The sequence below is a fragment of the Lissotriton vulgaris genome, chromosome 12, assembly GCF_964263255.1.
Source record: "Lissotriton vulgaris chromosome 12, aLisVul1.2, whole genome shotgun sequence".
Lineage (NCBI taxonomy): Eukaryota > Metazoa > Chordata > Amphibia > Caudata > Salamandridae > Lissotriton > Lissotriton vulgaris.
This window is the reverse complement of record NC_141700.1, coordinates 587,300,551-587,316,681: the sequence shown is the minus strand read 5'-3', so window position 1 is coordinate 587,316,681 and position 16,131 is coordinate 587,300,551. Positions and strand designations below refer to the sequence as shown.

Below are 16,131 nucleotides of genomic sequence, written 5' to 3'. Positions count from 1 at the left end.
AGAGCTGCGGCAGGGATGAGTAAATCATGCGGCAAGCAAAGCCAAATTATGTGGCGTCATGCAGCACACTTTATGCTAGTATGATGCCATTTTGTCATTTTTACACTTGCTAAAACTACCTGGGCATTGGTTGCACCTCATTTTTTTCAAGTTTAACCATCAAATGAAGCAATAAGCAACAAAAGGTGAGCAGTCAAGCTCTGGCAGGGGCCTTCCATGGAGCAGCAACACATGCTGCTCCACTTTTAGTAACTTTTGAAACGTTTAGCTAGAAACCTTTTTTTTATCTGCAGATGGTGCAGCAGATAATGGATTATGCGCCAAATGTACAATTATGTGAAAAACGCTGCAGCTGCACAATTGTATAATTCCAGTGGCAGTGGTAATGGTATGCCTCACAATTCTGCACTAATTGAATGTCGGATTGAATGGGGACACTGCTGGACCTGCGCTCACCTCTTGTTTCCTGCTCTGCAGCTCGCCGCACCCACTCCGCGGGTGCCGCTTCGTCGAGGGTCAGTGTGCTGGTGCTGACTCTGCTTGCTTCCAGTGGGGGTAATCCAGTTTGAACTCTGGGACTTCAGGGCTGCGAGCGTGCAGGGACTACCTGATCCAGGTGTCCCTGCGAGACCGTGGTCAGCTTCCGGTCCGCTCTCCCTGTAGCTCCGCCCCGCCCTTTTAAAACACTATAAACACTGTCTGTTCTCCCGCAGCCCGGGGCGAAGACCGGGCTAAGAGCGGGCCGTTTGAGGCCGTTCGAGGTCTGAGAGGTCTGGGCCATATCCCTTGGCTGTTATTCTTTCTCTCCTTACCCGAGTTAATTTCTACTTGTGCCTCTGTTCCTTGTTGTTTTACATCATGTGTACACGGGGCAGTCGTAGCAAAACTGCCAAGGGCCTTCACAAACCTAGTGGGACCCTGGATGACTTCCTCACAAGGACCAATCTGGCCATTGATGCGGAAATTAATAAAATGCAGCACAGGGTTTCGCTAGAACTAGACGCTGCGCGTAAATTGTCCCTAAACCTAGCTTCTTCCAAGAAATCATCCTTAGGAAACCTGGCCCTAGCGTTAACCCCAGAGCGTACATCTGGTCCTTGTTCCTTGCTTGCAGTGGTTGATATACACCACCCTCCAACCACATTTCCTCCCGAGCAAGCTAAGGAAACTTTATTAACTCCTCTAGAGGAGCTTGCACCTCCCACCTTCGTGGCCGGTATAAGCTCCCCAGTAAAAAATGGCATGCCCAAGATTGCTGTTAATGCTAAAAAGTCTGCCCTACAGCAGAAGAAAAGTCTGGCTAGGTCTACTTTTGCTCGCAAAAAGGCAAAAATTGCGAGATCTCAGTTTTTTTAATAGTCGACGACCATTGGGCACATCTGGATTCGGGGTAGTAAAAGATAAAACCAACACAGCTTTATTAGGCAGTGACATCAGCCCTGCCCTAAGTGGTGTTGTGCCTGATCCCCCGGTGGTAACGATCCCAGATGAGAACAAGGAAGGGTCAAAGGAGGGTAGATTGATTGTGGTAGAGGGGGATAGGAGGGGGGACGAGGAATTCTTACAAACTCTGTGGGACACACTTAAAAAGTTACTCACCCCCCTGGAACTTAGACTTTCCAGAATGGAAAACCATTTGCTAGAAATGGACAGGACGATAGTTACACTGGCTAGCTTAAGTCTTAAGCAAATGGAAGCTAGGTTTTCACAGGGTGAGGGTTCAACCGCCCAGCCTTTAGAGTCAGATCCCCCGGCCCCTCTACCTCCAAGACCTAAACCTGTACCAAAACCTCGCACAAAAGTTGGGGATAACGCTATTACTACTACTCCTAATCTTAGCGTTTGTCTCCCGCCCCAGGACCCCTTACCACCCAAACCCAGACAACAAGCTTGCCCTGCAAAGAATACAGCACCATCTAACACTAGGACTCAAACCGGTTCTCAATCGAATGTAGCACACTCTAAACCCAGGCCTCAAGCTGTTGTACAACAGCCTAACCAATCGACTAACAAGAATTTGCCATCTTTAGAATCTAGCCGACCGAATTTTCGTGGTGGTTATATCGACCTACCACCGGAGGCTAGTCCATATGTCATCGTATTAGCTGGTGTACCTACTCTTGACCCACAAACAAAAGAGAACCATTGGTCGCTTAAAAATAAGGTAATTCATTGGCTAAATACGAATAGACAGCTACCTAGTCACCAAAGAAGTCGAGTTCTAATGGTGCGAAGAGTACCATGGGTTGGACCCAATCACAAAACCATCACTGGTGACTGTATAGTGGTGTCATTTGCTGACCCCCATACAGCTCAGCATCTCTGTTCATGGGCCCCTTGTGAAGATGACCATTCAGTCGTTGTTAGACCTCGCACTTTTTTCTATCCTCCGACGACAGCTTGGAATGGGAGGGTCTTGGACGACAATCCAAAAGCCTAAGCACAGAGGATTTGGGAATGGTGGGCTTAACCAGAGTACCTGGTGGCAAGGGGTTCCTACATCTAACCAGAGTACCTGGTGGCAAGGGGTTCCTACATCAAATATGTTTGGCTGCTTGGATGAGGTCGACTGACTTGGGGGGGTGGATGCTTTTAAACACTCAGTAGATCTTATTCCGTCCACCCAGGCACTACCTAGTATGGCTTGTTCTATGTCACCACCAGGCCCACGAATAACACTGGATATTGTCCATAATTCAATTCCGGCTGAGTTAGGAGTTCTGGGACAACCTGAGACTCCTAGCCCTAGTAATCCAGATAATGAAATCAAAGTGGCCTCTTGGAATATTGCAGGTCTAAGGGGTCGCCTGGATAACGATGATTGGGTTGATTACATTACTACACATGATATCATCGCTTTCCAGGAAACTTGGTCAGTTGATCCCCTGTTTAGAGTAGGCTTCCTAAATTTTTATAAACCAGCACTGCAGGGCTCCAGGGGTAGGGCTTCGGGTGGTCCAACCATATGGATAAAAAACTCACTTGGTTTCAGCGCTAGGGAAATCCTGGTGAAGAACCCTGACCTCCTCTGTTTATTTCTAAGCAAGGAGAATTGTAAGGATATTGTCCTAATCAATATCTATGTCCGAGGTTGTCAGGGTGGTAAGAAGCAACCTATCCTTAATGACTTGGAAGATTTCCTTAATGAGTATAAAGGTGACCAGCTCATTTTAGTAGCTGGAGACCTGAACTGCTCATTCGAACCCATCTTGAATCTTGCTGAGGATGTAGGGATGGAGGAAGATATGGTCTGGAATATTCCTCCGCTAGCAATAACTAAGGGTGTCAGGGGTACGGAGGCTGCCCTCCACTGGTTTGGGCTTTGCCTGGAATGGGGGTTCCGGGCGGTGAATGGCCGTAGCCTATCCGACAAGGCGGGAAATCCAACCTTTGATAATGGGTCTAGTGCGAGTCGCATTGACTACATATTGGTCAACATTGACTCTTGGGATACTGTAGTTGATATGTCAATAGAAACCAGGCCAGAGAGAGATCACAACCCACTCTCACTTGTACTCAAGGTTCCTGGTCTAGGGCTCCCTCTGACAGAAACAGCTTGTATTACATCAGACCTAGTCTTGAGTGACAACAGAAGACGGGTCAAATGGTCTAGGGTTACAGCTGATCAGGAGCTTGTCTGTCAAATAGAAGAACTGGTCCTAGATACTAGAGATGAGATGAGTGCATTATTACCCAATGACAGTGCTAGGCCCACTATTGTTGATCTCCACGAGGCATGTTTTGCAGCCATTAGGGAACTTCTCACCAGGCCATGTAGAAAACAGAAAGTGAAGCAATTCAAAAGTTGGTACAATAAAAATTGTAGAGAAGCCCACAGCACTTTAATTGCTGCTGTTAAATCTAGAAATACTCCGGACATTAGGACAGCGAGACAGGCCTACAAACGTATCGTTTGGGAAGCTAAAAGGGAATGGGACGATTCGTACTGGCATGGATCTTCAGGAATCTCTCGGTCAAGGCCTTGGGGTGCATTGTGCAACAATAAAGGAAAGACTTGGCTCATGGTCGCACTCAAGGCATCAGAGGCAGACTGGATGAGGGTCCTTCACCAACATTTGACGGTGCTGGGAGCTGCAGGGCTTGTATCCAGCCTTCCTTGTGAACATCCCTGCCACAACTGGAGAGACGTTTAGAAACAAACTTGGAAAAAAAGGGGATATAAAGGACAGTTCAAAAGTGACTAGGGGTAGCTCTCTCTGGATCTAGGCTGATTGGTGCAAATCAACAGACGTTAGCACACTGGAGTGGCGCCTAGATAGGCACAGCGCACGTCACATCTGCCATTGGGAACTGAGAGATGCCACCTATGGACGCGCAGAGCTCCTGCTCATTAATTTTTTTTTTTAGATACAGACTGTTGCATGAGGGTAATTCTAACGTAATAAATCTGCAGCTAGAAGTCTCGATCAGGTACTACTGTACACACAAAGTGGAACTGTATAAGACATAAAGCAACCACGTGGTCAACGCATAACATGCAATCCAGTAAGAATTCATTTTAAATTTAGCACATGGATATCTCCACAGCCAAATAAAAAAAATTTCACTTCTGAAAACGCCATTTTTTGCAAGCATTAAAAATTTAGGCTAACTACATTTTGGCTGTCTTCCTTCTAACTCAATTATAATTTTTTCCCCAATGATTTACAGTCCGGGGTTAACAGATATTCTGCTTTCGGATGCAAGGTGTAGCTCTTAACCATCTAATGCTGGAAGAAATATAGAAAATGTACTTTTTTCCTACCCACAGGTTTACATTGTCTAATGGGTGCAAACATACAACACTGAACAAAAAATATCCATGGCAAAACTATCAAAGTACATTTTGTTTTACCTAAAACGTTGCTGCTGAAAGCGTGGCTGCTGTAACTGCTCGTGCTGTAACCATGGCTGCCGGAATTTAATTGGGTGACAAAGGGGAGGCAGAAAATTTTTCTGTTGAATTGGAGGCTTCTGGTGGAGAAAATCATGCAACTTGGGTCCATGTTTCCCCAATGGATCATCAGGCACCATGAATATGTCACCAGCAAATGTGTATTGCAAAATCCTAAAACAGAAAGTTTAAATGAAATAAAGTACAACACAATTCTTATGATCTTGAGAATATAATTCTACAGGGAAACATAAAATACCTCTGAGGAGTGTAAACCAGGTGCAAAAGTGAACCAGACTGCAACGAGACATAGTGCAAAGCACCGCGCGGACGGCAGAGTACATTTCCAATAGCTCTCCTGCATGAATACATTGGTAAGTTGCAGATAGCCTGCCACCTTTCCAGCAAGATTCTGCGTTTCAACAGTCAAGTATATCTGAGGGGGATAACCTGCTGTTCAAAACAAATAGGGAAAAACACTATAAGCAGATGTCACTGACTGGTGGTATTCCAAGAAAGATAAGAAATATGGGTGTCCTGCGAAAAGTAAAGGCAAACGGTAGAGGCCTGCATCTGCCATATGGGACATTGTCTGTGCTTGCAAACTTTATATTACTACAGGACTTATTTTAAAGAATGAACTTTGTTAAAAATAATAAATACATAAAAAGATGGTCAATTGCAAGCAAAAATGCCTTCAACGCCAAATTAAGAAATACTGATACATACCATTAACTGCAAAAATAGTACCTCTAACACATTTCCACAGAGGGCTGCTCACTTTGAAAAATTCCAAGAAAAAGCTTGATACATTGTGTCCTTAATGTACAGTATCACTTTAAAAGTAATCTTGGCAGTTGAAGAACTCAGTCTTAAAGATTTTTTAACAACTACAGGGATTTCACCATGGCTGGACTACGATGTAATGCGGATGATGTTTTGCTTGAAGAATGAAATTCTTAAGTAATAGACACTCCTTAAACATCAAAGTTACGCCATGTAAAAACAACCAATATATTGTGCAGTAAAAATTAAATATAATCCTATCTAGACACCACATAGTCAACAACCTCACTTAGATCACTCAGGTGAAACCCCTTGATTAGACCCAGGTAAAGTTAAAACTTTGCACAATTCCTCTAAGTAAAATCTGTAAAAGCTTCCAAGTAGGATTGTGAAAAAGCAGATCAATGAGAAATCATCTTTTCTACTGCACACAAGATGAATGTTTTAAAATTGTAGCTAATGTAACAATAGCATTTTTAAGTTTTTTTCTTCTAAAAGCTAAAGATTTAAGTTTAGATTTTACATTAAATGGAAATGCTACAGCCATTCTGGTGCTGTAATTGTGTGACCCTAGAGCAAGATTTCATCCTACTGGCTAATTTCAGCCATTAAAGCGGAGTTCAAACTATCCCAGCTCACAATCTTGATGGGCTGATTGCACCCACGCCTAAACATTGCAGATCATGAAATTGATGTTTTTCTATGTAGATGATAGCCATGAAGGAGCTGGCTCAAACTGCCATGGAAGTCAGATCCAGGCATATTGTGAAATAGCAAGAAGAATCTGTATTCAGATAAAAAACACTGAAAAATAAATTCAATTCAGTCCAACTTTGCTCCAAAAGGGTCAGTCTTTTCTGACACGCTAGACAACATCCAATCAGCATGACATTTTTTATAGGTATTTTAACAGTCACTGTGCAGTGTGAGTAAGGGATCCAGGTATCAATATTCCTTTGAGAGAGATATGAATTACAATAATAAAATAATTCAGTTTAAAAAACAACTGTTATGAGTAAGGGACCACTAATAGTATTAATACATACTACTACTGTCAAAAGTACAGATATTAAATTCCTTTTTTGAAGTTTCTCAATTTTACGGAAATATCCATATAAAAGAGCCGAAATGGAAATTAGCATATAAATTGTCACCTTTCTTTTATTATCTGCGCCCAAGATGGGGACTCAGTCACAAATTCTCTCAAGTTATCATTGGTCACAATAACTCCTCCTGTTTTTTCAGATAGATGTAGCAAAAATCTGAAATAAAAAAAAAACACAGCCTGGTTCAATATCAGATTACTTCAGAAGCCTGGTCAAAAAACAAACACAAACTATACATTGTATAAATATTCAGCTATGCATCATAACTATTTGTATTCATAAAGTAAAATAAAAAGGTACGCCAATAAAACTCTGAATATCAACTAATAATGAAATGGACATGGCCTGGCCAACACAAAGGCATGTAAACTCCATGGTTTTAGGGAGACTGGTATTGATCTACACTTGGCAAATAGCTGTGAGGCCACACAGCCCTATCAGAAAATAAACTGCTTGAAACTGAAGGACTCTTTATCCAGGGACAAATATATTAATATAGAACCACTCCTGGGCAAAATGAAGGGAACAGTATTGGTACAAGTTTTAGAATCTTAAGTCAGAAAGTGCGGGGTGACAAAAATATGTTAAATTATGTTGGTGTATTATAAAGCACTTTAAGTAGCCCTGAGAGCACGCGAAAAGACAGGCGAGGTTAGAAAGTTAAATGACCAGGAGAAGAATAGCAGTAACAGCAGAAAGCGATGGGGAGGAACATTGTAAATAATCTTACCCTAAACATTTAGAAGGTTGTTCTGGTAAGAGTCATACGATATAGGACTGATAAGTGTAATAGGGCTTGGGGTCAACTTCTGGGCGAATCGGAGGCAGAAGGAAGGGAAGAGGACATGGGCCCCTCCCCACCTATTCATGCCAGAATTTCAGGGAAACAGTCTGTGGGGATTGTATAAACGGGCATGGTTTGTGGGACTGCTATAATGCTAGTTTTTTGGGTTGCTGTAGGAGTCCTGGGGTGAGTAATTCCCTATTTGATAATTGTTGTTTCATCAGCAGCTATTTGCCGGGTTTCAGGGTTAGAAGTACCCATGCCAATGTAGCAGGGATTCTCATGCTAAATTTGGTTTCTAATGGAATTCTGAACTACAGGGCTTCATTATGTTGCCACAGTAAATACAATAGGTTAACAGCATATTACACTCATGGTCCTGGAGCCCTTTAAAACTGACCTCCTTCCTTCGTAAGACATCATAGCCATTACAGGGGCACAATATGTCTCTTTTAAGCAGGATTTTATATAAATTATGAAGAGTGAAAAAGCCTTAGGCATTATCTGTTGGTTACAGTCAGCAGGGTGTTGCCCAAAACCACTGATTGCCACGCAATAGAAAGCATCCCAATAAGTAGTCACTGAGGTTATTTACCAGTAGAAAACAGGATTCAAATGCCTCCTTCATGGGCAGAGGCAGCTTAGGCTCAGTTGGCATATAATGTAAAATGGCACTATTATGGGGACTGGGTATCAGATTTAACCCCTTCGAGGCTAATGACGAGCTGGCCTCGTCATGGCGCTTACCTGCCGTGCGCGGATGACAAGGCCAGCTCGTCATAAAACAATGAAAAAGAATAAAACTCAGCGCAGGACGGGAAAACGCCTAGCAGCCATGGGGTTAAGAGAGCGAATGTAAGCAGCGATACCAAGAAGGAAAAAAAACAGGATGAAAACTGCTGCTTCTCAGTTGTATGCGAGTCAGGCAAAAAGGTCGGTGTGGAAAAGTGTTCTGGAGAACTTTTTCCACAATGTGTTTACATATATTTTTCAAAATAAACGGCAACTCCAAGTTGCTGAAATCAGGCTGGTGAATGGCCTTTCATTGCGAAGAATTATCTGCAGCCTTTCTGCTAAGTGTTGTACACTTTTGGGGAAAAAGACCCTCCACAGCCTCCATAAAAATATTCTTAAAAAAATACATCCTCCCATAAATTAATCTACACTAGCCAGTTACTCCCTATCCTACCCACCCTGGACTACCCTCTTTCTACTTAACACAGTCATCCAGCCCAGCTCCTTTTGACCATTTTCCAAACACCTAGCTTCACCCACGTACCAATACTAAACACCCCTTCAGCACACCACTTCTGCTTCCAATTCTAGTCATCAGTTTTCCTCTGCATAATCCTAGTTCCCCCTGTGCCTAATTCTTCCGAGTTTCTTTTTAAAGTTTTTTTCAAACAACATTTTACCCTTTAACTTTAATACAAAACTTCTACTCTTACATTTCTAAAGGCCTCAAGAATTCTGGGACATCTGGGGGAGAGTGGTGTGTGTGTGTGTGTGTAGAACATATGCAGAACCACCAAGCTATTTATTACCATTGCTGTGTGAGAGGTACTATGAACCATAAGAGGTGGTGCAAGTAAAGATGCATTTCCCTTCCTCCACTATGGTGGTAAATAGTACATTACTTTTATTTGACTCATGTTCTATGGGTGCAATTGTAAAAAAAAGTGCATTTGACCAAAACCAGAGCACAGGGGATTAAATGCACATGCTGAGATGTTATTTTAAAAATTATTCTTTTTGAGTACGGCCCCACTTTTCTCTATAAAGTGACTGGAACCTGGTAACCAAGAAGAAGAAAACCTTGTTTTTTATGCCACACCATGAACAAAAAAATTTTTCATTACAGTGTAGTAATAAGTGTGTGAATGTTCATCAATTAGTACAAGTCTTTCAGATTACGGGTTATCTGCACAGAACCTTTCCAGCATGGTAGGTTCACTCTGAGAAGGCGAAAGGTGGTATAGAAGAGGGGCAAACTTAGAGAAAGGTAGGGGGATTTAGCATAGGAACCCTCATAGAACATGCTCTGCAATAGGACAAAAGAAAGTGCAAACAAAAAGTCAATAATTTGAAAGACACACAAGACTCATTTATTGCCTTTCTTGGTTTGGTGAAGATTGTCCAGCTGTTTTTGAGAAATAATACACTCTGTTGAACTTGGCTCTGCTTGCAAGGTCACTCCGAAACTTTTTGCCTTTCCCCCTAGTTTTTTTGCTAACTTGGAATTAGTGGTTTGAAAGGAAACACAATAAATATGTTTGTTTGATGTGTAAGATGGAAAATAATAAGTGCTGAGCAGTGTACGCAAGTTATTGTTACCACTGTGTAAATGTCCCTTTTTAAATGGACGCCATTGGTGTGTGCTGGTGCCTGCCTGCCGGAGGTGAGTTACCAGTCTAGTTGTTTGTTTCCTAGCAACCCCAGCTTTTGGAGGGAAGCCTGGCACCCAGGGTGCTCTACACCTCCCCAAAACCAGTTGGGACCGGTCCCCCAGGGAACCCTGCAGAAGTTTCCAGCCCTTTCTGGGAGGTGGGGTGAGGGGTGTATAAATAACGGAGCTGGGATGCCATGTGCTCAGACTGAACGTGGACTTGATTGAGAGGGGACACTGCCAGGAGGTACTGCCACAAGGGCCTGTTGCTGGCCCCTGAGCCCATCTGTATCCCTCTGCTGTCCTCAGGGCCAGGGAGAGCCTTCGCTGGAGTGAGGACCGCTATGTCAGGTGGAGTGCTACTGTATGGGAGACGACTCCTTCTAGGAGCTGCGGTCCTGTACTGATGAGTGCCCACTGTCTGCTGATCATGCCCAGCCTGGCCTGCCTGCACCATAGCGCCCTGTGAGCGCTCTATCTCCAAGGACTATACTTGCCTGCCTCCCTAGCGCCTTGCGAGTGCTGCAGCTTTATTTGGTGGGATGCGCGGGGTGCCCGACACCTGAAATCTCTGCCCCAGCGCTGGTACTGTTGCAGGACCTGCGAGCGCTGCTGCTGCGGGGGAACCACAAGGTAAAGAGCTGGGTCACCCAAGCGCTATATTGCCAGATTTTCGCCACTTTCTGCGAGCGCTGTACCGTTACCCCTTCAACCCAGTCCTGAAGATGATCCCAATTAATAAGGATCTAAACATAGTCGACCGCTCAGCGCAATAAGAGGCGCAGCCCACAATGTGGTTCATCCTTACTACAGTCAACCCAATTCAGAAATCAAGCTTCAACTGTATATATCCAAGTACCATTCACTATGCACCGTTTATGCTGATCACAATTGTCACTTGCGTCGCCACCCTGATCATCACTTGCACACCTTGAGCACCAAGTACAATTTGGGTTGTATTGTTATTGGTCTACCTACAGTGCTGCTACAACTGTATTTTACCTACCTACTTCTATTTAAACATGATGCAATGAGCACATTTGAAATGTGTGGAGTCTCCTTATTTTCTTTTCTGATAATATTTTTTGCATATCCATTCAAATTGTCTTTCAATAATACCAGTTGGGATACTGTATGTTTATTCTGATTATCTACCCCAATCACAACGTTGTGGAGTGGTTTTTGCTCCTGTAGTATTTTACATAATTAGAAACCCAGCGGGTGCCCACCCTTCGGGTTTATTGCCAATGGAAGCGGGAGCCTACCCCGCGCTTTAAGACTGCCCAAAATTACCGCCACGGCTGAGCCGCAATGAGAAGACCTGCCTATTTTAAACTTCAGCAGGAGCCCACCTGCACTGCAGAGCTGCCAGAAATCACTGCGCCGGCCCGTGAGACTCAGGAGTCCCGCGCAGGCTTCCCCCGTGACTTCAGGGAAGCCGCGCTGGGATTGGTGCCGGCGGGAGTACCTAGAGGAAGTCCCGCCCAGCGATTGAGGAAGCGGGAGGTGCAGAACCTCGCGGGCTCCGCAACAAAGTCCCAGGTCTCAGGAGGGGGCCCGGGAGAACCCAAGTGGAGTGAGGCGCGGCGGATGGCAAGCGGGGCTCCTGAAGGTCATTGAGAGCCCCGCGTGTGCCATTGAGGAGACCAGGGTCCGGCGGGATCCCACCCCGGCTGCATGTTGCTGCGCCAGCAGCAAGAGATGTCTGAAGCCTACTGCCGGGAGGCCACTGAGACACCTGCAGCTCAGAGAGACCGGTGAGTGGGGCATTTGGGGAACCGGTGACAGGGAGGGGGCAACGGGGCACATTATCGGTGCCCGCCCACGGTGATCCTTCCAAGAAGACCGGAGTGGTCGCGTGGGCTTCCCCAGCTGCCCCGCTTACCAGTGGGTAGCTGCAACGATTTGGGGGCATTCCTTGAACCACAGAGCCCCAGGGAGGGGCTCCATCTGGGCTCGAAATTGCCCAGTAGTGCCAGTGTTCCTTGGGGCTACACAGCAGCACAGCCTTTGCAGGCCGCTGCAACAGTTGTGCATTTGTGGTGACAACAGAGTCATGGAGGGAACTCCAATGTGCCCAGAACTGACTATTTTACACCACTGCGCCGACGGAAAGTGGGCAGTGGCAACGTGGGGCACATTTGTTTGCATAGCAAGGAGGGCACTGCAAGGGGAAAGGTCTGTTGAGGGCCCTCCTGATAATGTCTTTATGCCCATGTTACCTAATGTTTTCCCTTCAGGGTTGCCATGCTGATGTCATGCCTAATGTTATGTATAATGTAACGTTTATGCCCACAAGGATGCCTAATCTGATAATGCCTTGATGCAAACGGGGTTTATGACTTATGGGTTTATACCCAACGCTAACATGGATGGTTTTGTGCATAATGTCCTTTTTATGCTAATAAGGATGAGATTAATGCTTATATGTTGATCCTTGCCAAAAGGTGCTGAAGTTATGCATAAGATGGTTTATTCGTCATGCTCATGCACCTATTAAAGTGCTGCGTGTGTTATTCCTAATGTCATAGGGCCATGCCTAATGTCTTCATGCCATAATGTTTTAAGGCTATGCTATTGCTGATGAGGCTTATGCCTAATGCATTTGTTTATAATGCAAATGGTTTCTTTTCCCCTAATGTGCGCGTTTAATGTGATGTTCACAGGTCTACGCCCACATGGCTGGTTTTATGTTTAGGCCCAATGGTTTTGTGCTAATGTGATTTCCGCTTGCATGTTTATGCCAATGCTAATTTGATTTATGCTAAGTGCATGATCTAGCCAGTAGCTACTGGCTGTTACTCATCGAAAGCTGTTGGACTTTACATTTATTCTTTACACTTACCTTTATCCTAATTGTACGGGTGATGGTTCTGGCAGTGGCCCGCTTGGCCCTGCCCAGTAAATAGTTCCCCCGGTATAGGATTACCAGTGCCGGTTGGCACAATGTTTATGCAACTGTGATTACATTCTGACGTGTTTATTTCACAATACACAAGTTATTTTCACATCACCTGGTGTGGTCTTGTTTTGCAGTGTCCCTGGCGTGTCGCCAGAGTGTGTACTGCGCAGATGCTTTACACAATGCCCTGGAATTTGGTCTGCCTGCTCCGCACCACGCTACCATGTTTCCAACACTCACCGTTTGATTTTTTTTTTGGCATGTTGTCGAAAATAAATCAAAATGGTTACTTGGAACACGTTAGAAAAAAATCTGAAGGTCAGCCCCCTTGTTTACCCTGCGTTTGAAGCAAATATTAAGATGCTGAGACTAAATGAGAGAAACAAAAAGGTATTGGGCTGTATTTTCCATCAGAGACAAACATTTGCTGAAATGGTCCACAACGGAAAGTATGTTCCATTTATCCTTCTATGCATTCTCAAACATTGGGAGGAATTAAGGAAAAAAGTGGCAAATCAAGATAGACTAGTGCAGAATGCATGAGTGGGTAAGTCTTGTGCTGGTCCTCTTAAGCATATACTCACTGAGGCCGGTCATAGGCAGCCAGGGAAAGACAAAAAGTAAGGAAAATGTTACTTAGTGTGTTGTTTGACCCGGCCCTCAGCAGGGTCATCCTCAAACCTTTCGCCTTTTAACCCTCTTCTTTTTGTTGAATTTGTTTTTGTAGGCCCTAAGACCCAGTGCGCTTGCTAACCAGTGCTCAGGTGCTTGTGCTCCCTCCCCTAAACATGGCTTGATTGGCATATACCCAATTGGCATATCTAATTTATTTATAAGTTCCTTGTAGAATAGTATATATACCCAGGGCCTGTAAACTAACACTTCTAGTGGGCCTGCAGCACCGCTTACTGCACCACCCACTTACGAAGCACTGTGAAACATGCCCCAGGCCGACCATTGCAGTTTTAAACTGCCATGTCACTTTCATTAAGTATAAGTCATCCCCAAGGAAGGTTTTTGGTAGCCCATTAGGCAGGGTGCACTGTAATTAAAAGGTTGGAAATGTACTTTTAAGCTTTACATGTCCTGCTAGTGAAAAAAGTCTAAATTAGTTTTTCACTCCTCTGAGGCCTATCCCTCTTGCAGGATAATATTGGGGATTCCTTGTTTGATTTAATAAGTTGCAATTCCTAATTAGGAGCAAGGAGATATGTCATGTTTGGTACCTATGAAATTGTAATGATAAATCACCTTTCAAGTTACAGTCAGATTTCTCACTCCAATTTTGAAAATAGGCACTTTTAGAAAGTTGGGATTTTCCTGCCCTTATTCCTATGTGCCTACAGCCTGTCTTGGGTCATGCGTAGAGGAATAGCTGACAGTTTGAAAATTCCTCCCAGACATTCACACAATAGAGGGATTAGGGATGTCACAATGGGCCATCTGCTGGCAGGATGTGGGGGCATAGCTAAGCACAGGCCCACTTGCACCTACATAGTCTGTGCTCTGTGTTCACACAAAGGGCATACCAATCCTGTATTGTCACTGCAGCTAGCTTGGAGCCAGGACATTTCATGCACTTCAAAGAACTTTTCCAGAAACTGCTCCCACCTTCCAGAAGGGCACCAGGGGATAAACATAGGGCCTTAAGACCCACTCTTCAGTTCACTACTGGACCTGCGGAAAGACTCTCATAGGATTGCCTGCTACTGTGACTTGCACTCAGCCAGACTGCTGCTGTACTTGGAAGGACTACTTTCCTGTCTGTAGCCTGCCTTGAAACCTCAGATGCCAGCCCTGCATGGACTCCAACTGCTAGTCTGCGGTCCTTTTCCGAGCCACAGGGACATAAAAAGCTCCCATCAATTTAAACCCGCACCTGGGCCCAGCCGGAGTCCTGAACACCCCAAGATGTGTCCTACCAGTTCTGTAGCAATGGTTGTGGTGCTAAAGGAGCTCATATGGGCAAAAACCAAAGCGGAGGACACATTTTGGCCAAAAAGTACTCGGAGAACCAGGAGGAGTCTGGGACTAACTTGCTTGCCTATCCGCCCGAGGTGCATTGTCAGTCCGGTTGACTTTGAGACTTCTCCAGCTAAGTTCTTGTATGAAGCAGCAATTCCTTTTCAGTGATCCCCCGCCAAAGGGGTATCCGGCCTCACAGAACTGTCTCTGTCCACAGCCAACTGCTTCATCCCTCTGGAGGTTTTTTACTTCAATTTCGTGGACTAAGTCCGAAAAAAGAAATATTCACTGCAGCTTCAACCCAAGGCCATCCAACGACAAAGCTCCCTCCTAGGACACCTCCAGAAGCCTTGTCCTGCTGAAATTTACCTGCTCAGACACTTCTTCAGAATTCCTTTAAAATTCAAAACTCCGGTTCTACTGATTGGATGTGTCATTTTGGTGTCAAATAATTTCTTAAAATGTACTTTATCACTTCTAAATTGGCTTGGGATGTTACTTCTGTTGTGTTTTCATTGTATTAGTGTTTGTGTGCTGCATACATACTTTACACACTGTCTCCAAATTAAGCCGGACTGCTTTTTGTATCAAGCTACCGAACGTTAAGCACAGATTAATTTACTTACTTTTTGTACTTCAACCCTGCAAGGGTTTGTGGCTGTTGCTTGACCCGCGATTACATCCCAGTCAACCAACACCAGTAAGCATCTGATTGGAACATGTAGGGCTGGAGAATTAGATTATATGCCGTGTGTATTTCTGGCATCTGAGCTTGGACGTTTGCAAGTTGCCTTTCATTGAAGAAATATGTAACAAAACCGGGTCTGGCGTATGGCACAGTAAGGCTGCGCCCATTCAAGAAACAACAAAACAATTTGCCAGTACTGTGCAATTATTTTATATATATTAGCAGAAGAGCTACTAATTACTCCTCTACAAAGACCAATCTTTCAGTCACAACAGTTTATGAAACCATCAGTGTTTATTTTATCATTTTAGCTGAACTGTCTTCCAGTTCTAGTCCATATATTTCATGATATTTTATTCTGCAATGTTTACAAATACATGTATATACCGTCTGTCAATATACATAACTCAGGGGAGGAACAGGGAACTGAATGCAGGGACAGATAAATCAATATGTTATTAGACAATTAGACGATTGACAAAAAACATCGACACTAGACAACAATCAACATTCATGGCTATCTACAGGGGGTTGGGGCGGTAGGGGTTGGTGGCGTTCCTTTCAAGGTGTTTATCATAGAGCCACAGGGTGTGACCTCATTGAATGAGCAGTATACCTTG

General features: G+C 44.3%; 1 protein-coding gene across 2 annotated transcripts in view; it reads right to left on the bottom strand.

The window, feature by feature from the left end:
- Positions 1-16,131, bottom strand: part of N4BP1 (NEDD4 binding protein 1) — a 281,533-nt gene that overhangs the window by 128,681 nt on the left and 136,721 nt on the right. For both annotated transcript variants that reach the window (XM_086945445.1, XM_086945446.1), the window contains exons 5-6: positions 6,835-6,942; positions 4,856-5,068 (exon numbers count right to left, since the gene is read on the bottom strand). In XM_086945445.1, the coding sequence (XP_086801571.1) occupies positions 4,856-5,068; positions 6,835-6,942 (321 nt within the window). The remainder of the gene's footprint in view (positions 1-4,855; positions 5,069-6,834; positions 6,943-16,131) is intronic.